General features: G+C 38.0%; 1 protein-coding gene across 4 annotated transcripts in view; it reads right to left on the minus strand.

The window, feature by feature from the left end:
- FBXL5 (F-box and leucine rich repeat protein 5) overlaps positions 1-27,761 on the minus strand; it is a 74,427-nt gene that overhangs the window by 19,833 nt on the left and 26,833 nt on the right. For 2 of the 4 annotated variants that reach the window (XM_047718921.1, XM_047718922.1), the window contains 7 exons: positions 13,164-13,379; positions 10,449-10,544; positions 8,785-8,971; positions 6,311-6,493; positions 3,994-4,119; positions 756-904; positions 64-146 (listed from right to left, as the gene is read on the minus strand). In XM_047718921.1, coding sequence (XP_047574877.1) covers positions 64-146; positions 756-904; positions 3,994-4,119; positions 6,311-6,493; positions 8,785-8,971; positions 10,449-10,544; positions 13,164-13,379 — 1,040 coding nt within the window. Of the gene's footprint in view, positions 1-63; positions 147-755; positions 905-3,993; positions 4,120-6,310; positions 6,494-8,784; positions 8,972-10,448; positions 10,545-13,163; positions 13,380-22,169; positions 22,358-25,658; positions 25,695-27,761 lie in introns of those variants that run through there. The other 2 variants (XM_047718920.1, XM_047718923.1) reach the window with 2 other exon arrangements.

Raw genomic sequence — 27,761 nt, forward strand, 5'->3', positions numbered from 1 at the left:
AGAACAATTCTACTAATACGTAGGTTGAAATCATTATACTGAAATGTCCAAAAAATAACTAACCTGTCAAATGCAGAATCTGAAATGTCAGTCTGGGTCAGATCCAGATGCTCCAAGTTAGGACAAAGTTCTAAAATCTGCCTAACCTGGTGGGGGGGGGAGGGAGATTAAGAAAGACATAACTTTTAGTAAATAACTTTCAGTAAATAACATAAGTCAGTGGTTCTCAAGCTTTTGTGCATGTAAAAAAATCACTTCAGTTCGCATTACAAATACATATGCTGGACTCAAAACTCTGGACAATCTGTTTTCGTAACCATGAGATTAGACCCAAGAAATTTATATTTCTAAGGAATACCCAAGGAGATTCTGATGGAGGACAAGACACACTTATAAGACAGTGTGATTTAACCTCACCTGCCTGTTTTACCAAGTCTTACATATAAAGAAACATTAAAAAAAAACTGGGCTTCATCACTGAACTTAGTATCTGTGAAACTAAGTAAATTGTTCAACCTCTCCTGGTCTCTGTTTCCTTTTCTATAATGTGTAGAGGGTACCTATATACCAAAACTACTAGGAAAACTGAAATGAAATAACATGAAAATTTAGTAGTATATGGCTGCCCATGGGAAGGCACTCTCCTGAGTAAACAGCTATTTTTTTTCCCTTCATTAAATTCAGGAATAAGTAAACCAAATTTAGATCACTGCTACTTTTTCTTAATACCCAAACTAATACTAATTTATACATACCATTTTGCTGGAAACTGCAGAGCTGTATGCTAATACTATAGTTTTTACTGAAGTTCCGACATATGGTAGAACATTATGAATTAAGCCATGAAGTAAACGTTTTTCCATTTGCGCAATGCTGATAGCAATTGATTCCTCTGCAGACTCTTCTGTAAAATGAATTTAAAAATCTAAGAATTTGATACCAGTAATTATATTAGGCTACTCAACGAATCACCAAGTCATTAAATATGAAATACTTTTTGCTTTTTTTTTTTTTTTTAAGTAGGCTCCATGTCCAGTGTGCAGCCCAGTGCAGGGATTGAACGCATTACCCTGAGATCAAGACCTGAGCTGTGATCAAGAGTCAGGTGCCTATCCAGCCAGGTGCCTATCAACCAGGTCAACCCCCTTTCTTTCTCTCTCTGTTTTTTTTTTTTTAAATACTTTATGCTATTCTTAAACTCCCTTATATATGTAAAGCAACTTCAATGGATAAGGTCTCACTCACCAGAACTTAATATTTAACAGGTCTGACATCAACTAAAAAGAGATAAAAGGGAAAAAAAAAACTATAATGAGAATGAAAGTTTTTTTTCACTTGCTTTGAGGCTGAAGGTGATGAGTAAATATAGCAGAGACAGAAAAAATAACTTCAGCTTCAGGAACTTGAAAAAGTTTTGGAAAAATATTGAGTATTTAAAAGAACAGTAGAAGCTCTTCAAGAAAAATAACTAGATAAAAAGTATCATTTGTTATTTTAGAAAAATAAAAGGGACACGGAGCTAAAAAGGATTTAAAACAATTGAATGAGCCTGGTCATAACAAATCAAGTAAAAGTAAAGTACCTTAGAATTTTTAAGAAGTGTGGTTTTTGGTTTTTGCTTAATAACTTCTGTAGAGCCTAGATGTTTACAACAGGATGCCACACTGTTAACAACCAACACCACAAAAACACTACAAACTCCAATTTGATATAAATGAAAAAAATATGCCAACTAAACCAAAAAGAATGAAATAATAACTGTATTACCTTTCTCAGGGCACTATTATTATTATGCTTACCTAAAGATGTAACCTGAATATCTCTAACAGTTTAACAGAATTAAGAAAGTCTCATTTTTAAGAAAGTCTCATTTAAAATAAAACTGAGTGTAGATTATCAAAGAAATATTTTAAAAAATTCTGCATTTGTGACTAATGGTTCCATATTTACAGATTTACCTAAATTTCTTGTTTATTAGTCAGACATATGTAAAGTACAAAGATAAAAATGACTTTTGGCAAACCCTATTTATCCTACAGTAATTTTATTCCCAAATAATTCTTTTGTTTCTGTGGTCCTCCTATCTAAATCTATTTTACTGGGAAATCCTTAAGAAATTTTTAAAAAATTAAGAAATTAAATATCCTATGAAGAACAGTATCTTCCTGCAAGACTAGAAAAGACAACTAAACTGAAAAAGCACTAATATAAAATATAGGTGGTAGATCCAAAGTTTAGTCTTAGCTACACCAAACAGCTGAACGGATATATTACCTTAACAAAGCTCAATCATTACAGCCTTAACCTTTCCTTTTCAATGTGAATGCTTATTGATAAGCATTCTTTGGTTATTTCCTCAAGTGCTGAAACAAATACACTAAGTTTGGTAAAGACTTTAAAGCTCAGATGGGTTTTGCTCAAACTTGCGAGGAGACCTTAGTCACCCTATTTAAAATTCTAGTTTCTTTCCTCTCTTCCTCCATGGCTCCTGACCTATGCAACACAGCATATATATTTTGCCTGTGTTTATCATTTATCTTCCCTCTTTTTTTTTTTTTTTTTTTTTTTTAGATTTTATTTATTTGAGAGAGAAGGAGAGAGAGGGAGTTAAAAAGCAGGGGGAGGGGCAGAGGGAGCTGGAGAGGAAGAAGCAGATTCCTGGCTGAGCAAGGAGCCTCATGTGGGGCTTGATCCAGGGACCCTGAGATCAAGATCTGAACCAAAAGGCAGATGCTTAACTGACTGAGCCACCCAGAGGCCCCTCCCCTCTCCAAATTGTAAGGCCAAGGATTTTTTTTTCCTATTTTGTTCTCTATTAACCTCATGCCCAAGAAAGTTCTTGCCACAGGGTGAGCATATCACCCAATCTAGCTGAAACAGACCTCTTTCTTGTGTAGCATCCTCTAAATGTTCAAAACCATAACACAATGTGGCGACTTCATTTCACAGATCTTTATATTTATAGTCCTTTTCTACGTTTGGTTCTTTGCCAAAAATTTTTTTAAAGATTTATTTATTTATTTGGGTGGGGGAGAGGGTAAGAAACTCAAGCACATTCCCTGCTGAGCACAGAACCTGACGTGGGCCTGGATCCCACCCTGAGATTAACACCTGAGCAGAAACCAAGAGTCTGACACTTAGCCAACTGTACCATCTAGGCGCCCCCAGCTTAGAATTTTTTAAGTGAGCAAGTTATACATAAAAATTCCCTACAGTTTCAGTTTTACCAGGTATTAGAATGTCTTGTCCATTTTTTTTTAACTCTTTCACCATCTTTTAGTAATTATCTCCTACAATAGTACCTAAGAATTTTTCTCTTCCTCCTGTATACTCCCAAAGAGCGTCTTTCTGCACCTCTACTGTGGCATTTTTAATTATAGACCTTGAATTAAGAATTACCTATTCTAAATTCTCTGCCAGATGAGTTCTTTAAGAATAAAGTCTTAGTCACCCTTCAATTCTCCCACAGTACTTATAGAATGGCTACACTAGTTATTATAATCCCTTATCATTTACAGAGAATTTTCATATATACATAACTTAATTCCACATTGTGAAGCAAGTAGTATGATGGTTTACAAATGAATAAACAGATTCAACAGCTTCATACTCCTTCCTCTAAGCCACGATGACTCAATAAATATTGCTGAACTGATCAAATAAAATGGTCCTAAAAGACACACTGTAAACTACGAAGTGCTATATAATGAATGTACATTACTTCAATAAGGAGAATAGCCATTATTTTCTGATTTAAGTATTTAAATATAACAACAGATGGGAAAAAATCCTATATACACTTAAACAGAATAAATTTTAAGTTTGCTTATTATTCTTTCAAATTTTACAAAGTAGTAGGCTTATAAACTCCAATTTCTTTAAAAGACACAAAATATGCAAATCTTAACACCTAATAATTTATAAGCACTTAACTGTTAAGTATATTAATTACTAAAGCACCATGTACTCATTTTAATTCCAAACATAGCTTACCAGATTCATCTATATCAGCATCTTCATCCCACTCCTGAAAAGCACGACTTTCATCTTTTCTATTTTTCACCCATTCCTCATCAGGTTCAGTATCAAGTTCAGTTGCTGGACCACTATACCAGTCACCTACTCAACAAATAAATAAAAGGAACAAAGTAAGATTAGACCAGCTACCATTAAAAAAAAAATTTACCTATTTACAGTAAAAATCTCTGCACACAGAAAATACTTGAGCTCTAGGCAATGGGCCAGCAATTGTTAGAAATGTTCAATTATGGTTTAAAAATTACACTTAAATAATATGCAAGGGAATTTCAGACATACTAAAAAGAATTATGAAAAATAATTATCAATAGTCTTACATGCAATTTTAGAAATCATTGAAAAGAACTTAACCTTTTTCCCCTACTGTGGCTTCACACTGGCACCAGCAATACCCTCCAAATGATGATAGCTAATAAACAAAAGTAAGCAAAGACTTTCTGCTCAATAGTGAATAGTCGGCAATTCAGCAATAGATAGGAACATAGTCAAAGGGGAAAGATTAAGGTAAAGCTAAATCATAAATGTAAAGATCCTGGAGATTAAATTATACAACTGTGAAGTAAGAGACAATGCAGAATTAATTTACTGAACTCTTAACATTACATCTAAATTACAATTTCTCAATCTTAACAGTACTGACATCTTGGGCTGGGTATTTCTTTGCAGTGGGGAGCTGTACTGTGCATTGTAATATGGTGTTTAGCACAAACCCTGGCCTCTACTCAATGCAGGCTAGTAAAATCCCCCCAAATGGGACAAACAAAAATGTCTCCACAGACATTTCAAAATGTTCCCTGGATGGTGGTAAAAATAATTCTGATTGAGAGACACTAGAAACAAACACCATAAATAAATTAAAAAAAAATTTTTTATTGAAACTTTTTGTTTAAACATTAAAAAACAGAGAAGCATATTTAAGATCGGTTAAGATCACAGAAGTCTTGTACAGCACTTTTACATTTGCTCTTTACATCAAATAGTACCTAATTATGTGTTAAACCCCTATTAATTAATTATAAATAGTTAAAAATATAGCTGAACAAGAAAGTACTAAATATATCCATATTTCTCTCGACTTCTCACTTAATATTTCATTTTCCTCCAATAGGAAAATTATTCTACATAAAAATAATAATTCTGGGGCGCCTGGGTGGCTCAGGCGGTTAAGCGGCTGCCTTTGGCTCAGGTTGTGATCCCAGGGTCTTGAGATCGAGCCCCACATCAGGCTCCCTGCTCAGTGAAGGGAGAGTCTGCTTCTCCCTCTCCCTCTGCCTGCCACTCTGCCTACTTGTGCACTCTCTCTCTCTCTCTGTCATATAAAAAAAATAAAATCTTTAAAAAATAATAATAATTCTAATCATTTAGTAAGTCCACTCAATACTTCAAACAGCTTTGCTAAAAAATTATCTAAGAAGTTATTTTAAAGATGCTACATATTAACATAAAAAGTAAAAATTTTTTAATTCAATTTATAATTATGTGAGAAATATATATATTTCCATGTCAAAATGACAAATTACAGACAAAAAAATTTCATTTAAATGTGAAGTTAAAAGAGTCATTTAGAAGAAACTGTTTTAATTCAGTTTCATACAGGAAAAATGTATGCCATATTATTTGCTTTTACTCCATGACTGCACTATATGCTCATGAAAAAGAAATTTTCTTTAATTGTTTACAAGTAAAAGTAACTTATCACAATAAAATAATTATGAAATTGTGATTTAGGATGAGGCATTACCAATCACCAAAAAATATGCTGAAGACAAAAACAGAGTCAGTTATTCTGAGCTACTACCAAGGCAGCCCTAATGGTGCTTCATCTTTAAATTTTATAGAATTTATTCTCTACTTTTTTATATAATTATTTAAATCTGTTCTGACAACCTATTAATTTCATTTTAACTCCAAACACAGGCAAAAGCAGGAAGAAGTAGCATTTAAAAAGTAGCATAATGAATATGCATCACCTCATCACCGATCTTCAACAATTATCAACATTTTGCCAATTATTTTGCATTCTCTCCCCTATTTTTTTCCTAATTATTTTAAAAGAAACTGCACACATCACATAAATCACCCGTGAATACATCAGCATTGCTAGTTTTTCAAAAGTGTATACAAAAAACACATCATCTAACTGTAAAATCTACTTTTTGGTCAACCTCTCAGAATTTCCTTCCCTGACCCTGCTTATTAATGTCTACAAGTAATCACTTAGAAAAATGGATTGAAGTATTTTTAAAACAAACTAAAAGTTTCATTTACCTACCTCTAGCCCAATGAACAGGGTAAAGATGTTTCCAAAGCGATCCAGTTTTTGCGAGCTGAGACCATTTAGTGCTTACTTGACTGCATCGACACAATTCTTGAGGATTAAGGTAACTGAAAATTGACAGCATTACCTCAGGAGGAAGATGGGTTATACCTGTGGCTTGTTCTGACACTTCCGCTTCTGAAATAAAAAAAAAAAAAAACTTTAACATTAAAGGCTATAAGAGCAAATGCAGTAAAAAATTACAATCTCATTTCTATAAATAAAATCCAGTGCCTAAAGTCCACTTCTTCCTGCTTCCAAGATGTGAAAAGGAAATAACATGGATTAGTGGTAACATGGGGATGTTCAACTTGTTAAGAACCTGTAGGGTTAAACTATGAGGTCCCAAATCATACTTCATCAGTGGGAGCTACAATAATGAACATAGAATTGACTTCCTCTTACAAAGGCGTCACAGAAAAAACAATACTCACTCTGTAGCATAAGAAGCATCATTTGAAAAAGGAACCCAGCAGGTTATACAGCTTCAAGTATAGAGTCAGCCAGATTATGAGATCTCCAAGGCATTTTTAATGACACACACAAATCTCATAACACGTTCCATTCATGTATTAGGACTCCTGTCAATATTTTCCTTGTGCTCCCTCTTTGATTTTCACATTTGATATAAGAGGTCTGTGAAATCTAACTTTTGTAACCACAGGTAACCAAACCTACTTCTTCTATTTGTGAGCCAGCTAAGACAATGTAATGTTAACATTTCTAATGCTCGTGTACATTTTTATCGGCAATCTTTTGTCAGCAACTATTTAAAAAAAATAGCCACTGAATGTCCAATTTCCTATAATAAATTACTTCAGTAGCAATTTTCCCAAAAAATGCAAATGAAGTGCTACAATAAGAATACAAACTACAAGAGATTCATCAATAAGGACTGCAAAGAATTTGAGGTACCTTGTACACCTGATTTGCCCTCATAAAGCAACTTAAATACAGAAATGCTGCGATCACATTACTTTAACCCAACCTTTTTCAAATGGCAAATATTTAATCATAATACAGCTATAATTTGCTTTGAAGGAGTGGGAAAACTTAATGTAATAAGTGTGATGCTTTTAAATCCCATGTGAGAATTACAATTAAACTAGACACAACAGGTCTTGGCTTGGTGTCGAAGGCACAAGCTGCATTTCAGAATGAAGCACACAAGCTTTATGGGTTTAATTATAGGCTCACCTATAAAAACATTTTTGTTTCAACATGCATCTCACCTACTTTGTTAAATTAAGAGAAAAGGACCAATTTCAAAGAATTTTAAGCTATTTTAACAGTACTGTCACTGTTATTGCCCATCTAGAAGCAGAAAAGACATTTTTACTAGCCTGAGGATGCCAATTTCCTTTAATGATGTTTTAAAAGGCAAAGCTATCAAAGATCAATAAGAATAAATATGAGGTGGGGCACCTGGGTGGCTCAGTGGGTTAAAGCCTCTGCTTTTGGCTCAGGTCATGATCCCAGGATACTGGGATCAAGCCCCACATTGGGCTCTCTGTTCAGCGGGGAGCCTGCTTCCCTTCCTCTCTCTGCCTGCCTCTCTGCCTACTTGTGATCTCTGTCTGTCATACAAATAAATAAAATCTTAAAAAAAAAAAAAAAGAATAAGTATGAGGAAGTAGTCTATGAATTAAAAAGGCAAGCAGTCTTTATTTGCACTTCTCATCTGTTTTCTTAAAGTAACAATACATAGAAAAACAGTGTTCTCATACTTGCTCCCCTGTGTATTACTGGATATAAGTTAAGAGAATAACACAGGGAAAAGGATGGAAATAAAGCTATAAGCATAACTTATTTTAAAAATGGATGGACAAAACAAGGGAAGATAAACAGTCACTATGGTCAATGGAGCTCCGAAAGCTGGATGATGGGGAGGAAAAAAAAAAGAAAGTTGAATAATACTGCAAAAGTACTCTGTATATGATAGCTTTCACTGATTCTGACTGACCAAAATAATTTTTATTATTATTATTATTACTACATAAGTTCCTTTAAGAAACACTACATTGCATGTGGCCCAACATTACATTGCATATGGGATGTTAAATTATCATAAACCACACCAAATTCTTAGAAACTACTGTCTTCGGGGCACCTGGGTGGCTCAGTTGGTTAAGCATCTGCCTTTGGCTCAGGTCATGATCCCAGGATCCTGAGATAGAGCCCCACATCAGGCTTCCTGCTCAGCAGGGAGTCTGCTTTTCTCTCTCTCTTTCTCTGCCCCTCCCTACCACTTGTTCTCTCTCTCAAATAAATAAAATCTTAAAAAAAAAAAAAAGATATTACTGTCTTCAATTAAATATACACTTGAAAATAAATGGCTTAAAATTATTCTTCAAACAAAATCTAAAGTTCTTATTAACAAGATGCAAATGGCCTCCAAACTTCTCACTATTTAAACATATGAATCTCACCTTTATCTGACTTTTCATCCACAGAATATTTAAAAAACTTCTGTCGCTCCTCAGCTTGATTCCACAGGCTAAGACCTCTAAGGAGTTCTGCGGTGTCCTTCTGAGAGCAGTGTTGTGCAATCACTTTCTTCTTAATATCCTTAAGCTCTTCATAGGTAAAGTATTCCATTAACATTGGCTGAAAAACCTAAATGAAACATTCATAAGGAAAGATGCTTGACTAATTTTGTTTACACCTTTTAATTAATGGCTCAATTGTAGTATTATGACCCCATATTTCCAAGAGAAAGAAATTTTGGTTATTGTCACCCAGTCAGCTTATCCAAAAAAGTGTAGAGAAGAATAACACCAAAAGGACCCTTCCTTCTATGGCTTCTCTGGCTAATAAATCCCAAGTAATTAAAAAGCATCAGAAGCAGAAGGTTTTCCTATGCAAAGCTGTCAAACACTCTTAAGCAGTCTCATATGGTTAGACATTTAGGTCAGTTAACTGTCTTCTGCTACTCCAGCAACTGAACTGTACCTCAGTAGGATCTCTAAATCACATAAGAAAGGTAAAAGGTACCCAGTGTACTAAGAACCCTAAAACTCAAAGCTCTACTGAGACCCTGAACTATCTACATTTCTTCTTTGAAACAGATGCTTAGTCCCAACCTCCAATTTACAGAATTAGAATCTTTAAGAAATGAAGCCACAGGTTTGGTTTGGTTTGGTTTTTTGATTTTTTTTGTGTTTTTTTTTTGTTGTTTTTTTGTTGTTCCACACATAATTTTGATGAGCATCTCAGGTTAAGGAACACTACTCTAGTAACTCAGTGGCTTCAATGCTGGTTTCATATTACAATGACTTGGGGACCTTTAAAATATATCCAGGCCAGTACCTCTCACCTGATTTAATCAGTCTGGAAGAGCTGAAAAGTAGGTTTGTTTGTTTTTTTAAATAGAGATCTGATTATAAGGTGAAGCCATGGGTGATATTCACCATGGTAACTGATTAACAACTAAACAAGAATCCCTTTCCCCATAAAATAATTTTTCTATTCCTTACCCTAATCCTAATATTAGTTTAACACTACCATTTGATTACCAAAATCCCCTACCAAAAAAAGAACACGAAAAATACTTTAATGTTAGCATGAATATACACAAAACACTGAAAGATTTCAAGAATCCTGTAAAGGTTCTAAGAAGACATTAAGGTAACATGAAAAGTTAACATTCAATACAGTGCCATCTACATAATAAGAAAAAAAATTTTTTTGAACATTTTATTTATTTGAGAGAAAGAGAATGTGAAAGAGAGAGAGCACGAGATGGGGGAGGGTCAGAGGGAGCACAGACTCCCTGCTGATCAGGGAGCCCAGATATGGGACTTAATCCTGGGACTCCAAGATCATGACCTGAGCTGAAGGCAGTTGCTTAACCAAATGAGCCACCCAGGGACCCACAGAAAATAAGTATTAGTTGAGCAAATGAATTAAGTCACTGATTCAGTGAAAAGCAACCACCTCTCTGATAGAACAAATTTTGTTTTCTTGGAGTTTTCCTCTTTTCCTAAAATGAACCAGAGGCTTATCTTCCTATGCATTATTTTGAAGAATGAAAGCCAAAACATCTTAAAAATTTTGTAAGTCAAAATCACAAGAAAGAAAAAATTATGCTTACCTCCTCTTCCTCTTTCATGTGAGGAAGAAAATCTCTTGTAAAAGCCTCCAATCTCTCTTTCAGCTGTTTTGCATAATTTAACTGCTCACATTCATTCTAGAAACATAAAAAAAATTATATTCTATAAAAATGTTGCTTCATTATTTATACTGTACTGATCCTAGGAAGGTGCAACATAAAACCTCAGGGATAAAATAGACTGAAGAACAGCAAAGTGGTCTCTGTATTTTTTGTAGCATAAAAGATGTCCTTAAAATATCTTGCAAAGGAACCCTGAATTTTTAGTAATGTGATCTAATACTTCTTTAAAATGTCATAAAAAGTCTAAAAATAGCAACTATTTGCTCAAAACTTCTATTAATTTCTAATGTATACATTTATATAATTTCTATGTTTCAGTTTTCTTAACCTATGTCTGAGCAGTCTCCAAGAGCTTAGTGGACTCGATCACCAGAGTACCTTCATACTCATCCAATGTACCCTCCAATACACAATCCACAACATCTGTTATGCGGATAACAGATATTTATGCTAATGGAAGACCATGTCTACTTCAAAAGGACAGGTATCAAACATACCTCTAGGTAAGGGGCTCAAGACATTTTGAAGTAAATCAGTCTAGTTCTGGACAAAAGCTAAAAGGTTTTCTCAGATGAACTAAGATCCCATCTCCTCCCTGTATAACAGCTATCACTTCTACATCAGCCCTCTCAAGTTAAAACACGTGGAATTTTACAAAATAATGAAACTTTTAAAATATAGGAATATTGTATCCCTGCTGAGTCTCCTCCTTTATTTACTAATTTATTCAACTGCTTCCCAATATTTCATCCAAAGTCCTATTCTCTGAAGATTTTATACATTTTCCCTAAGCATCCCAAGTGGCTTCCAGTTCCACTTCACCTGCTAAGAATGATCAAATTTGCTTTTCCAAATCAAATTACTCTTCTCACTCTGAAACCCATCTACACCTCCTCCTGTTAACAAATATCCACCTGGACTGCACAAGCAGTTCAAATCCAACATGTCCAAAATGAATCTTTTTATTCCCCAAGCCTTTTCTATATTCCCTAGAATTTTAGGCTCAATTCTCATTCTTTCTTCCTTTCTCTTTCTCCTTTCCCTTCCCCTTTATATGCATGCCCTACATGCTACCAATTATATATCCTACATAATTCTCGTGTCCCCCTCCTTCTATCTCCACTAAGCCATTACTTTAGTTCAGATCTTAATCATTTTATTGAACAGGTAATATATAAACATGATAGAAAACTGAAAAAGTACAAAGAAGTATTCAATAAAAAGTAAATCTCTCTTCCATCACTACCCAGTACTCTACCCTTACCCAATCGCCCACTTTCCCACCAAGCAGTTACTAATGTGTCTTCTTCCAGACACTATTTCAATAATTTTGAGAATGGTCTTCCTGCCTCAGTCCTGTCTTTTCCTTCAACCCATCTCCTCCTTGCTGCAGAAAAGTCTTTCTAGGGGCGCCTGGGTGGCTCAGTGGGTTAAGCCGCTGCCTTCGGCTCAGGTCATGATCTCAGGGTCCTGGGATCGAGCCCCGCATGGGGCTCTCTGCTCAGCAGGGAGCCTGCTTCCTCCTCTCTCTCTACCTGCCTCTCTGCCTGCTTGTGATCTCTCTCTGTCAAATAAATAAATAAAATCTTTAAAAAAAAAGAAAAGTCTTTCTAGAATATAAATCTGTAAGTGAAAAGTGTGTGGGGTTTGACACAGTTACAACTTAAGTCTATGCTTCACCAAGCCAGAAGGGAGCTGTAAATGAAGATCAAATTTCAAATTTCTATAATATGTAAATATAATTGAAAGGAAAGTCTTTTTATATCATTATCCTAAACTATACTCAAATATGGCTAATTTTATGTTATACAATTAAAAATTGTCCTGTTTAACAATCCCTGCACCCTAAAATATGGAAAGGAAATAAACATTATCACTAACATTCAATTTTTCAATAAATAAAATTTATAAAAGTATCCACTCTAGTAATAATCTCACCTTTAGTCACCAATAACTACATTTACTATAGCTTTAAGAGTTGAACAAATGTTACCAGAAAGTAAAAATTCTATGGTAATTAAAATTTCGACTTACAAAAACAACTTTAAGATTGGGGAAGAGCACTCACTATAAAATTTTATATACGGTAATGAGGAGGTAACTGACAAAGATTCTCATCAACCTGAGACAGACTCCTCTGAGCCCCCTTCTCAACTAGGCCTCAACAGTAAGCTCTGTCCTTGGCCCACTTAGTCCAGTTTTAGCTAAAGTCATTCTGAGTCAGTTTAGCAAAAATCCCTCTACCCTAGGCATCTTATCATCCTCAGTATCTATCCACCCTCAATGGTCTGCCTTCAGCAAAAACCCTCTTTAGTCAGTCTAGCAAGATTCTCCCTAGCCTTGACGCTTCCTCTTAGTAATTTTCCTGACCCCCCACTCTGCTCCTTGGCTATAAATCCCCAGCTTTCCTTGATATATTCAGAGTTGAGAGTCCAATCTCTCACCCCTACTGCAAAACCTCAATGTAGTAATCCCCTGAATAAAGTCTTCCTTATGGTCTTTTAACAAGTGTCAGAATATTTTCTATAACATAACATCGTTTACTATAAAATGCTAACACTTTTTGCTGACATACCAGCAAATGACTGTGATAAATACCCATTTTTGTGATAAATACCCATTTTTGTAACTCACCTTAACATTCTTCAGTCCCTTTTCAAAGAGACTAAGCATCTCAGAGAGTTTATTGTCAGAATGTACATTATAAATGGTCTGGCTGCGTTGTTGAAGCAAACCAATAATGTACTCATTCTCGATCTGCTCATGCATTTTGAACTCCTTAAAAGTAGCATACAGAGACTGAAGAAGAGCACGGAAATCATTGTTGTTGGAAAAGTTCGTTTTAGAAAGCTGAATAAAAATTTAAGAAGAAAAGCACAGTAAGTATATGTAAATATGTATCTATAAAAAATACTCAAATGCATTCCTATTTAGTTTTGTAAATAGCAGAATACCTCTCTTACACTTGGTTCAAGTACAAATAAGAGAAATTCATAAATTAACAAATTATAAAAGTGTAATAAAAGGTACACTAGGTCAGGAAGATACTGATTTATATTCTGAAGGGCTTGATGGTACACGTAATTGATGGTACACCAATATATCACATAATTTCTTTAAACAAAAGGGATTAGACCAACTCTCTCTAAACCTAAAATTCCATTACTCTATATACATACTAAAAATACACACACTCTATAAAGTTGTATAAAATTTTAAAACAGTTGTGTTAGGATAACATGTAAGTGTTTTTGTCTTTGTTCAAATATTCTTTATGTATTATATTACTTTTACAATGTAAAAATTTTAAAATACTCTCATAGTTTGTTTAAACTTTAATATCAAGAGGGGTCTGATCTGTTACAGAAATAATTATAAAGTATTGAGCTATTAGAATATTACTAGACAATTTCAGGGGAACTAGTTTTGGGGGTTTTTATCTTAAGAAAAATGGCATAAACACTTGGCAGCTTATATAAGAAATCACATACTTTTCTGAGGTAGAGGCACTGTAATAGTATAACGTTGAAACCTAGCAAAAGGACTGAAGGAAAGCTACAAATCAATGAAAATACAAAGAAATGTATATACACTGTCATATTCTTTAATTCTACTGTTCAACCAAAGAAAATGACTATTTGTATGTAATTTTAATTTTTTACATTTAATGGCAAATTAAATTCTCATGTTTAAATGCATACATCTTATCAAGAAACCTGATTCAAATTAAAGCTCAAAATAATATTCAAATCCTCCATTACTTCCATTGCCATATTAAATCTACCTTCTACTGTATCAACTCAACTCCAGTTTCAAAAGTCATTTTAAGGGGCACCTGGGTGGCTCAGTGGGTTAAAGCCTCTGCCTTCGGCTCGGGTCATGGTCTCAGGGCCCCGGATGGAGCCCCGCATCGGGCCCTCTGCGCAGCAGTGAGCCTGCATCCTCCTCTCTCTCTGCCTGCCTCTCTGACTACTTGTGATCTCTGTCAAATAAATAAATAAAAATTTTTTAAGTCATTTTAAGAGGCAAAATCTGATTACAATAAAAACACAGACTGTGATGGGGCGCCTGGGTGGCTCAGCGGGTTAAGCCGCTGCCTTCGGCTCAGGTCATGATCTCAGGGTCCTGGGATCGAGCCCCGCATCGGGCTCTCTGCTCAGAAGCCTGCTTCTTCCTCTCTCTCTGCCTGCCTCTCTGCCTGCTTGTGATCTCTCTCTGTCAAATGAATAAATAAAATCTTTAAAAAAAAAAAAAAAAAAACACAGACTGTGAATGGAGGGCAAAAAGCTACTAACACCACACTTCTAGTCTTGGGTTTGTCAAGTCTGATCCAGTATTCCTTAAAATGGAGTAGACGCTAAGTTGCCTTAATTGCCTGGTCTCAGGCAGGAGTAGCAGGCTCATGACAAAGCATCAGAAAAGACGGTAGACTCCTAAAGCCGAACTATTCCACTATACATAGCAGAATTAACTAAATATCTTCTGGAAAATGCACTATGGATTAGGTATTAAAAGTCATTTGTAGGACTCCAGAGCAGATCCCAGTTCTATCATTTACTTAGCTCTGTAATCCTGGGTTACTTTCCTCCTTCAATATCTTAGTTTTTCTTCTTGGTGTTTAAATGAGAACAACAACATCTGTAGTTTACATGGTTGCTGTGAAATTAAAATGAATTGGTGCTCAATAAGCATAGCTCTCACCATTTTGAAAATTAATCATTCATTTTTATAAATTCATGCACTGTTTACTCTATTCAAATATTTAATGAGCAACTATTATGAGCTGGGCATTGCTTCTGGTACTCAGGATAAATACATCAGTGAGCAAAATTGCTGCCTTTAGGAAGCTTACATTCTAGTGAAGGGAAGTAACACAAGGAGCAGTAGCCACAGTAAGTAAGTAAATTATCTAGAACAAGGGCTGGCAACTTTTTCTGTAAAGGGCCTAAGAGTAAATATTTCGAGTTCTACAGAGCATATTGTCTGCAGCAATTTAGCTGCGGTAGCATAAAAGCAGTCTACGAATGAGTGTGGCTATGTCCCAACAAAAGATTATCTAAGGACAGAGAAATGTGAATTTCATGTAATTTTCACATATTAAAATATATTATTCTTCTGATTTTCTCCAACTATTTAAAATTGTAAAAATCATTCTTACTCCTGAGCCATACAAAAACAGCAGGCAGGATGGATTTCTTTAAACTAATGTTGTAGATTTTATCCTAAGAAATGCTACACAAGACCACATAAAATTTACTAGAGGCTAATCTCAAAAATTAAATTTTTAATTAAAAATAAGTCTTAGTAGAAATAAGAGATTAACCTAAAGAAAACATGATAGTAGCTATATAATTTTTAAAAAGCAAAAACCAAAGCATAGCAAAAAAATAAAACCCTCATATGACTTAACATTTTAAAAGACATTCAGGAAATTCTGCATACATTCTCACTGGACTGTTACAAAATCTTCAGATTTAATAACAAGCTAAGATAAAGACGAGGCTCATACTATAGATTGAGAACCCAGTAAGATGTATAAGAGGACTCTACATGTATATTCTTAGTCAATCCAGCTTAGTGGCTAAAAGTGCTGACTCTGGAGCCAGATTACTTAGGTACAAATCCATCTCTGTCAGCAAGTCACTAAATTGCTCTGTACCTCAGTTTCTTCCATGTGTAAAATATGGCTAATAATATTAAATACTTCACAAGGTTCTTGTAATAATTTAACAATATATCTAAAGAATACAAAATCTAACCTGTATTAAGCCCTACTTGGGTTTTTCTGTTATTTATATAGTTAGCCCATATGAAACTATCATTAGAAGTCCTGGGTGGCTCAGTCGGTTAAGCATCTGCCTTCAGCTCACGTCATGATCTCAGGGTCCTGGAATGGAACTCCACATAGAGCTCCCTGCTCAGCAGGAAGCCTGCTTCTCCCTCTGCCACTACCCCTACTTGCACACGCGCTCTCTCTTTCTCCCTGTCAAATAAATAAATAAAAATCTTTAAAAAAAAAAAAAAGTCCTTATACTGGGACATCTGGGTGGCTTAGTCGGTTAAGCGTCTGCCTTCAGCTTAGATCATGATCCCAGGGTCCTGTGATGGAGTTCTGCATTATGCTCCCTGCTAAGCAGGAGTCTGCCGTTCCCTCTCCCTCTGCCCCTCCCCACTGCTCATGCTCTCTCTCAAATAAATAAAATTTAAAAAAAAAAAAGTCCTTATACCACACAAATCACTATATTTCCACTTTAAATGAGCAACTGTTTCAACCTGGTACCTAAAAGTCAGTAAATTTAGCAGCTAAAAGATAACCAGAGCACATGCAATTTAACATTTTAAAAATTTGTTTATATGAATTTTTAAAATGTTGTTTGCCTCTACAAAGTTATTCAAACATACAAACTTGAGTGACACAAAAATAAACCTAGACATTAATATCTGTGACACACTGAAGTCTATGACACACTATGTACTATACTAAGTATTTTAAGATTACGTAGGTATAAAAATTCCCATTTCACAGATGAAGAGATGAGGCTGAGAAAAAATAACTTGCCCAAAACCATACAACCAGTAGACAACAAAACAAAGATCAAAATCTCTAGAGCTCTAAGACTTACGTTCTTTCCACAAGATACGATATTAGTCCCAATCATAAAGCTATCCTTCCACATCCAACAGAGTAAACTGTCAGAAAGAATACTTGCCCTCAAGCAATATTCTCACCAAGGGACGGTTCTGCACGCCCCCTACCCTCTAGGAACTAATGGGCAAGGACATTTTTGGTTGGTACCACTGCAGAAGTGCTACTGACATCTAGTGGGTAAAAGCCAGGGATCCAGCTAAACATCCTACATTGCACAGGACAGCAGCCACAAAAAAAATCATCTAGCCCAAAATGTCAATTGTGCTGTGGTTGAGAAATGCTACTCTAAAGAAATGTTTTTCAAACACATTTAACTATGACCTTTAGTCTGAAATACAGTGCAACCTAGACACACACATCACAGATACTTCAAACAAATTTCAGGAAACACTATTTTCCTCTCTACCCTGTGATGTACTTTAATATTTACTCTTCCATTTCATTTTTTAAACGCTGTTTCTATTGGCGTTGGTGGTATAGTGGTGAGCACAGCTGCCTTCCCTTTTTTAAATGCTGTTTCTGACCCACAAAATTGATTTCATGACCCACTAATGGATTTAAGGACACACTATGAAAAACATTGCCCTACAGGAGGATATACAAGTTCCTAAATGACCTACAAACTTGTATACTCTGATGCTTGGCAAACTCAAAAATGAACCTATATAGAACAAGACACACATAACAAACAGTAACAACCAGTGACATGATCTCTCCTGTATTTTAAAAAAATTTATAACTAACTTTCTGTCTCACTCCACAACCTAAAATCTTACAACCTGGCTTCAAAGTGTCTCAAAAAATTGTGTGACTTAAAGACTAGAGTAAGTTTAAAAATAGATATGAAAAATAGTACAACAAAAACCCAAACACTATTATCCCAAATAAATTTTACTTTTCAGCTACTGAGCCAAACAATGTTTTGATTCAATCAAGGGAAACTTATATCCAATAAAGAAACCTCAATTAACTATTGGTCAAAACTATCTGGTCTATACAGTAGAAAAAAACTATGGCCTACACGTGAAATGTTTCGAATAAAATCATATAACAAATAGTAACAGAACTAGTAAGGTAATACTAAAAAACAAGGGCTTCAGAAGGGGGGGGGGATTCTATAATTAAAATTCAGGCTCTCCTAATCACTAGTTGAATTGGGAAGTTACATAATAACTAAGTCTGTTTCCTCGTCTTTGAATGAAGGGTAATATTTGTCTCATGGGGCTCCTGTGAGGATTCAAAGAAATAACGTAAGCATGTAGTAAGAACTCATTAAATTCCCTTCTCCTTCTTCTCCTAGTTCTCCATTCAATATTGTCTCTAAACCGGGGCACCTGGGTGGCTCAGTGGGTTAAAGCCTCTGCCTGCGCCTCAGGTCATGATCCCAGGGTCCTGGTATCGAGCCCCGCATCAGGATCTCTGCTCAGCAGGGAGCCTGCTTCCTTCTCTCTCTCTCTGCCTGCCTCTCTACTTGTGATCTCTGTCTGTCAAATAAATAAAATCTTTAAAAAAAAAAAAATATTGTCTCTAAACCAGTCTTCCCAATTCCAGTCAACTAGAGTTTTTATAGGTATGTAGAAAGAGAAAAAAAGGAAAACTAAATTCTTCATAAAGCTATACCACTCAATTTTAAAAAATAATCTATTCCAATTATTACGAGCTTATTTCCTTCCTAGGACTTCTGTCATAAAAATGTCCCTTATTTATAAAATGATAACCAAATGGCACTTTTAATATCACTACCTGAAAAACTTGGGCACTCTATAACAGCCTCCACCACTTCAAAAATTTTATAACTGGCTTTTAGGTAAGTCTAGGAATCTCTGTATTATACACTTACTTTTTATTCTCAGAACTCAGCTGAAGGAAATCTTAAGACCACTCCTGACATTTTAATATACAGCTAACTGTATACTTCCCTCTGCTCCTACTATACTGCATTTGGATTTCCACCTTAGAACAATTGTAAGACTGTAAATTCCCCGCATCGCACCACCAATGCTGGCGGACACAACACAGGGCCAACAGAGAGTAGGGACTCCACACTTACTGGCAGAATTTTGAGGACTAGAGGAAACACTGAAGAATCGGAGTAAACTGGAAAAAAGACGTCATCCAATGAAACGTTCACTAAAATCATCCCAATTTGGAAGGTCAGTGAATTAGAAAAAGATTTCCTAACTGACTTTTAACCAAAAAAATTTTTCAGAAACTACTCTGGTTTCATACAAGAAAATTAAACTGGAAATCAAGATCCTGACTTGGGTTTCCGTCTGAATCTGTAACTAACTGCTTTTGTAAACTGGGTCTAGCTAACCTAAGCCTACGACTTCCCAGCTATTAAACAGAAATACCCCCTCCTTTACCTACCTCAAAGGACTATTGTCTGGATAACAAGGGAAAATCTTTCCATAAAACATTATATAAATATAAGAGGAAATCCAAGAGCAAAGGATTAAATTAGGTATTACACAGCAATATTTAAAATGTCCTACAAGAATAAATTATTCTAGGTAAACTAGTCTGAGCATACAAATGATTGAGCTGATGCTAGTAAATACATGGATGCTTCTAAAATATATTGTACCTGAAAAGTCTGATACTGGAAATAAAACTGACCACTTTACAATTACTTGACATTCCGAATTAACATTTAGAATACAGTGAAATAACATACCTTGTATCTTTTTTAGTTTGAGTACAAAAACTAGTTCTCATTTTATAAAGTTCTACTGTAGGCTATTTGGGTTGAATATCCATGGTCTTTACAAACCGAATGATGGTGAAGGCAAAACTTCAGATGACAAATGAATACAAAAATAGTCCTTTAAGATTACTCGGCCAGCATTAAACACTTATTTCTCCACTGTAGCTCCCAAAGGACATCCTAGGAGAGATTTCCACTAGCTATCAGTATCAAGAAGAAATCTTGATATAGAATTCCTATACACTTTTCCCCCCCTAAATCACCTTGGTCTCTGATCCACAGTTTGGAAAATCGGGACTTTTAATTTCCTTGATGAAGATACACAGCAAGCTCATTAACTATATGTAATTAAGAATTAATGATTATTTTGACTTAGGCTATGTTAAATTGAAACTGCTTTCTTAAATGCTTCAAGAGGAAATATTTACTGAGAAGAATCTTATTTGACTGAGGTATTGTTTTTTTAAAAATGGCACCGTATGAGGCTGGTTAATCTATCACATAACTAAGTAAAATGGTGACTCTTAACTACTATGGAAGAGTCACAATCATTTGATGAAAGCCACAGACTCCCTAGCAAAGTGTACACATGCACAAAAATTTCCATAACAATTTCAGGTGCTCTCCAGGCTAAACTGCAGAGACGACCTCCTATTCCATTAGTCCTCACTAACTTTCCCTTTCCAATTTTGAGAAAGTAATAAACCTCCCATTTTTTAATTTCCTGCAATTAATGAATACTGTCAGAATAACTAAGTTCAAAAGCCAGAGGAAGTAACACTATAGCAATCTATCTCAAAAAAATTTACAGTTACAGAGCTTAAGCTATGGCTTGCCCATTCCTTATGCTTCTCCGGGATAAATGGTTCTCACCCTTGGCTGCACACTGGACTCACCTCAGGAGCTTTAAATTACAGCTGATGCCTGGGTCCTACCCTGAGAGAGGCTGATTTTCAGTGGTCTGGGCACTGGGCTTTTTAACAGCCTTTAGGATGATTCTGAGCAGCAACGAAGGTTGAGAATCACTGTCCTGGACTGTCCTGTTTAAACCTGTATATCTGAACCAGGTATTTTTTAATTTTCAAAATGGAGGAAGGAAAAGATGGTAGTGAATGCGTTTTAAAGTGTTGGTTTTGAATGTGGCCTAGCACGGAACACTGTGAGCACCCTCCAACTACCCTGAGCTGTAAGAACCCCTCTTTTCTCTCAACAGTGGTTCCGCTTAATGCTATGTGATTTCTGAAAATTCATCAGGGCTGACTTCTATACTTAAACAATAGTTGTTTAAATGCTTTTTATTTGGTTCATTTCTACACGAGACAGGACGTCCTGAAGTTTTCAGAATTTATGTGGACTTCCCCCCCAACGTAAAACTGGTAAAAATGTGGACGCTTAATACTGTTTTAAAATCACTAAAAAGGTCCCGCACCATCTCCAGAAAAGTCCTTTTTCAGTTAATGCTGCACCAATTAACACTCCAAAAAGGTTCTCACAGTTAAACCTAACTTTTTCCGAGATCCCTTGTATTCGAGCCCACGGTAAGAATTCCAAAGAGAACGGGGGTCTTATAACAAAATCTACACCGGGTAAATGCTCCAGGACAATAAAAGTTGCGAGGAAAAAGATAACCATAAACGAAAAGTGAAGCTTCTGCAGTCCCTAGACCGAGAAACCTGGGTTTTCTTTCCAATCAAGCCAGTGAAAAGCTGGGGCGTAAAACGAGCAGGGCTGAGAGAAGCTGCCCATCGAGGCAGGAAATAAGCTAGAGGTTCCGAGGATGGATGGGTGTTTGCAAAGAGACTCGAGAGCCCCCAGACGGGCCGGGAGCCGGATGAGGGGCGGTGCTGCTGGGGGAGGCGGGGGACAGCTGCAGAAACGGTCTGCCCAAGCGGATAGGAAGCCCAGCGCAGGTGGCCGGCCCGGGGTCCCCGAAGGTCGGTGGGGCGCCAAGGAGCTCCTCTCCCTGAGTGGGCGGGGGCAGGGGGCAGGGGCCGGAGGCCCAGCGCGGCCGCAGGGAACCCGGCCCTCCGCCAGGGGCACGCAGCCGGGCAGGAGCCGCGCCGCGGCCCCCGAGGGCACGTCCGAGGCCGCCGGCCGGGTCCGGGCGCGGGCTCCCCGGAGAAGGTGCGGGGAGCGAGCGCGGCGCTGACAGCTGCGCAGGCAGCAATCCGTGCGCCGCGGCCCCGGGGGCTGCGGGCGCGGCGCAGGCCAGGCCGCCCGGGGACCGGCCCGCTCCTCCTCTTGGCCCGCGCTGCCCGGAGCAAGAGGCTCTGCACACCGTTACCTTGTCGCAGTAGAGCCCCACCAGCTGCTTCATCCGCCAGTGTGGGGCGGTGAAGACGTCCACTTCTTCGGGGAAGGGCGCCATCGCCACTGCCTCAGCCTCTGCCTCAGCAGCCGCGGCCGCCGCCTCTCCATAGACACCCTCGCCGCGGGGCAGAGGCGGCGCGCCCCCCTGCGCATGCGCCCGCCCCGTCGGCGCGCGCGCCCGGCCTACTCCGCCAGCCGGGACGCGGGGACGCGCGGGCCGCCGCCATGCGGTCCCTGAGGGCCACGTGACCAGGCTCGCGGCGGCTGCGGCTCGCGCTCTCACCCACCTCCTCCGCTTTTTTCGTGCCTTGGTCCCTTCGCTTGCCGAGGAAAGAAACCAAGTCTTTACCCTATTTGTTTCACAACATCAAACACATTATCTGAAGGGATGGGCTGTCGCTTTGGGGGCGCTCTCAGCGCTGCCGCTACGCCCACCAGGCCTTGAGGCCGAGGCAGCCGAGCACAATGGCCGAGCTCAGGCCAGGACCTTAGTCTGGGCGCCGCGGGCAGTGACGCCCATTGCCCATATGGCTCTTCTGTGCCCCACCGGGGCCTCCTTGGCCGCCCTTTGCACCCCTGCCACTCCTGAGTGGCGGGCTTGACCTGCCTGCCCGCTGGTCAAAGGCTCCGGGAATGGGTGGACCAGGACTGAAGCTCTGAGAACTCAGCACCCACAGAGAAACCCTGCCACGTGAGCAGACCGGACAATGGCCGCCCTTCTGTTCTCGGGGGAGCACCGAGGCTGGGTCTGGGAGCGAGGCACCATCTCCTCCAGGCCAGGCCAGAGGGGAGGGCAGCGTGAAATTCTGGAGCTTCCAAGGAAGGAAGGAAAAATGTGCCCTAGAGATCAAGGAGGCAAGAATGTACCTCAAGCACAGCAACACCTGGTCTGGGATGTCAGAAAGGCCTTGGATGGTGGGGGTAAAGGGCGAATTATCACCGAAGGGCGAGAAAGAAACTTGGTACACATACTTCCATTTTAAGCCGAGACTCACCAAGAAAGGAGATGAGCAAGGTCACTGCTAGGAAAAAGGTCAGTCCCTGCCCACAGGTCAATTTCCCCCTGCCCTAGCCGTTGAAGAGACCTAGCGAGACCCTGTTACCTGCTTTACTGATCATGATCAACTCTCAATTGGTTGCCAGGAGGACTAAGGGAGTCCAAGAAAAATGGGAGAAAACAGGAAAGGCTAAGAACCTGGAAGTGTTTGGTTATTTGCTTAATAACTATAAACTGCAGAAAGGCAAGAACCAAATACGTTCTGTTCACTCTTTATATCCCTATTATCTATCATAGTTCCATGACTACATAGGGATTTCATGAATATTCAAGAAATGGTGGAGTAGAAGGTAAGAAAGAGCCTTGTAGTAGAGTGCATCTGTTTATTTCTAATGCACAGACTGGAGATGAAGTTAAATTACTGGTTTTGCCCGCTACTGCTTGTAGGACTTTGAATAAGCGGCATGAAGTCTTTGTTCCTCAGCTAACTCATTTAGAAAATGGGGACGAAACCGCTATGGACCAAATGCTTGTGTCCTCAGAATCATTTGTTGAAACCCCCTTGCTTCACCATGTGCAGGTAAAAGGAGTGTGCCTTTGGAAGGTAATCAGGATTAGATGAAGTCATGATGGATTGTTGCCCTTCTAAAGCCCTCTTGATGGATTCTTGCCCTTCTAAGAGTCCCTAGAGCTTGCTCCCCTTCACCACTTGATGGGAGGAGAAATCGTCAGTCTGCAAGCCTGAAGAGGGCGCTCACCATCCTGGCACCCTGATTTTGATTTCCAACTTCCAGAACCATGAGAAATAAACTTATGTTGTTTCATCCAGTCTGTGGTATCTTCACTATAGCAGTCTGAGCTAAAACAAATACCTCCTTATGGCACTGTTACACGAATTAAGAGCAGTGATATATTTGAACTGCTTATATTAGCACCTGGCACATAGTAAGTACTACCTGTAAGCTGTTATTATTAAATGAAACAACTTTGTGAGGTAGCCCTATAGGAAACTAAGTCTTGAAGACATTCTGGTAATTGCCTAGCATCCCACAGATTAGTAACAGAATAATCTGGCCATATGAATCTAGGTCCAGTATTACCCTCCCAGGCACTGTATTAGTTGTGTGGCATAGAGAGATGTGGTTTATGCCGTCTGTCCTAAAGAAACAGGGACGCATGGGTGGCTCAGTTGGTTGGGCATCTGCCTTCAGCTTGGTCCTGGGGTCGAGCCTGGTATCGAGCTCCCTGTTCAGTGGGGAAGCCTGCTTCTCACTCTGCCTCTGCCTGCTGCTCCCCGTTTGTACGCGCTCTCTCTGCCAAATAAATAAATAAATAAATATCTTTAAAAAAAAAAAAAAAAGAAATTGAAATAGTATTTAACACTTAAGTAATAGAATATATATTAATCTCTGTCATCCTCTTCCCCTTTCTCTTCTTTCTTTTACACTCTGCTCTTTCACTAGGGCTTTACTTCTATGTTTTTTATTATCCCCCAGAAGACATTTTCTTATTTCTGCTCTATTTCTTTAATTCATTGTGATCTTTCACTCCAGCTGTCTCAAAATGTAGAATCAAACCTCAGGTGAACCAGTTATATGAAGAAATGAGTTCCATGAGAACATGCACCTTGTTTTATGCTCAGCACTTAGAACAATGCCTGTCATACAGTTCGTACTCAATATCTATTTGAGCCCAATGCAGGGCTCGATCCCAGAACCCTGGGATCATGACCTGAGCCAAAGGCAGACTCTTAAGGACAGGACTGAGCCCCCCAGGTGCCCTGGGACTCAATATCTATTGAATAAAAAAAAGAAACAGGGAGGGGTACCTGGCTGGCTCAGTTGGTGGAGCATGCAACGGTCGATCTTGGGGTTATAAGGTTCGAGCCCCATGTTGGGTATAGAGATTACTTAAAAATAAAAATCTTTAAAAAAACAAAAAAGAAAGAAGGAATGAGGAAAGTTCCGTGTATTCTGCAATTTCCTCATTTTAACTAACTTTCAATACACCATGTTCTATTTCCCAATACTTATTTGTGTCTGTGTTGTTCACCTAGTACCTCCAGAAGAAGCACATTAAATAAGTGTTTCACAACAATAAAAAAAAAATCCATCCAGACAGTTTTGCTGTAACCTAGAATTTGAAGCTGTGTAGTCAGCTCAACAGTAATAACAGCCCCTTTGGACTCTGGCCATCTCAGGGAATTTGTTTTAGATGACAAAATGAAAGAAATAAAGTGATAAAAAATAAGTCCTGTGGGTCATTCTTCCCTCTGAAGGAAGCTGTTAACATTAGCTCCATATGCTGAGTAATGTAGCAATTACTTATCTGCAATATCCAGAACAAATGAATGATTTACATTAAACTTTAGCCCCAGAAAGGCATTGATCAGTGGAGTATCATTATAGGTTGCTGCAACTCAGCCAATCAGGAACTGTTACTGAGGCCAAGGTTGTCTTTACTCACCTGTCTATGATTTCTTCTCATATATGACAGAGAAGTTCTAACAGACCATCTAGCTATCAGCTACCAAAGGGAGACTGGACAGGCAGGTGAACAGAGCAATCAAAATCCACATCATATGGTGCCTGGTGTATCTTCGGTTACTTCTTTCTGCTCTCATTCTCTCTGAAAAACTGCATGCCACAGGGGGAAAAAAAGATGCCAAATCATTCCGTGGTGACCTAAAAATATGACATTAAGCCTCTTCACTAGTATTTTCCAACCCTAGTTTTGAGGGCCCTGGAAAGGATTAGTGGTCAAGGAAAGTCAATTCTAAGGCATTTAACTCTGTTTATGTGAGTGACACAGCACTTTCCCCAATAGGGGGTGAGCTGTGAAAACAAGCAATGAAAGAATGTTGCTGTTGCAAAAACAGTTGGAATCCCCTTCTTAACTCAGTATCAGAATTCATCCTCGCTGTCAGTCAAAATAGCCAATCAACATTTTGCTGCAGCAGGCTAGGCTGATCAAGGAGTACAGGTTTCAGTAGGCATGAGGGCATTGTTAAAGACAGGATAGCCAGACTTGAAATGCAATCTCAGATGCTAATTTTCTTTCTTTATTTATTTTCGTTTTCCTTTAGGATACCTTATATGTAAACAGCCTCCAAAAAATGAAATATATATAGACCTTCAGTTTGCCCCAAACCCTCACTTTCTTTTTTTAATTTAAATAGTGAATGCTAATTCCCCATTCGTGTTCACTATATAATTATAGATGAGTCACTGTGCGTATTAGTTTGCTAGGGCCATCATAACAAAATACCACAGACTGGACAGTTTACACAACAGAAATTTATTTTCTCACCGTTCTGAAAGTCCAACATTGAGGTGTCAGCATGTTCAATTTCCTCTGAGGCCTCCCTCATGGGCTTGCATATGGCTACCTTCTCACATGTTCTCACAGGGCCTTTCCTCTATGCCTATGTCCTAATCTACTTTTTGTGTAAGGACACCAGTCACATCGGATTAGGGCCCACTATAACCACTTCATGTAATTTATCTCTTAGAAAGGCCTATCTCCAACTATAGCCACATTCTGAGATACTGAGGGTTACGGCTTCAACATACAAGTTTTAGGGGAACAAAATGCAACCTGTAACACTATGGAAAGTTTGTCACAAAGATATAACAAAACTGGGGCACCTGGGTGGCTCAGTGGGTTAAAGCCTCTGCCTTCGGCTCAGGTCATGTTCTCGGTCCTGGGATCGAGCCCCACATCGGGCTTTCTGCCCAGTGGGGAGCCTGCTTCCTCCTCTCTCTCTCTGCCTGCCTCTCTGCCTCCTTGTGATCTGTCAAATAAATAAATAAATAAATAAATATGTACCCTTTGGTACAGTTTTAATATTTTACTACATTCACCTATTGCTTTTAGTTATAAAAAAATTATTAATAAGAATTTTTTAAAAGAATTTAGGCAATAAATTTTAAATCTTTAAAAATACTATTAAAAATGTTTGATTATAAATAATCAATAGCAACAGTGCTAATTGCACAGAGCCATTTTATATTTATCTTAAAATTTTTATCTAACCTGTTTTATACATCTGCTTTACCTCTGGTTTCTCTTTGTACACTGCCCTTGGTCCACAATCATCTTTCCCATAGGACTGGAAGCATCTTTGAGGGAAGGGATAGTGTTCTAATGACACGGAAAAATGGGTCGGGTACAATGTTAGTTGAAAAGAGTAGGATCAAAATTGTGCTTACAGTATAATCCACACCATGTTTATAAAATGCATATGAAGGATAGGAAGTAAATGAGGAAAAATCTTAATAAGTCTCTTCTGAGTGATAAGAATTATAGGTGATTCCCTCCCTCTTTTGCATTTTTTCTATTATTTCTGATGTTTTAAATGAACATGCTTTACTTTTAATGTCAGAAATACAGAAATGGACACATTATAATCTGATAATTTTATTTTATAAATACATTTAAAAGGTGCTAAAAGGGGATGCCTGAGTGGCTCAGTTGGTTAAGCCACTGCTTTCAGCTCAGGTCATGATCCTGGAGTTCTGGGATCGAGTCCCACAACAGGCTCCCAGCTCCCTGGGGAGTCTGCTTCTC

The sequence above is a fragment of the Lutra lutra genome, chromosome 2 (genome assembly GCF_902655055.1).
Source record: "Lutra lutra chromosome 2, mLutLut1.2, whole genome shotgun sequence".
NCBI lineage: Eukaryota > Metazoa > Chordata > Mammalia > Carnivora > Mustelidae > Lutra > Lutra lutra.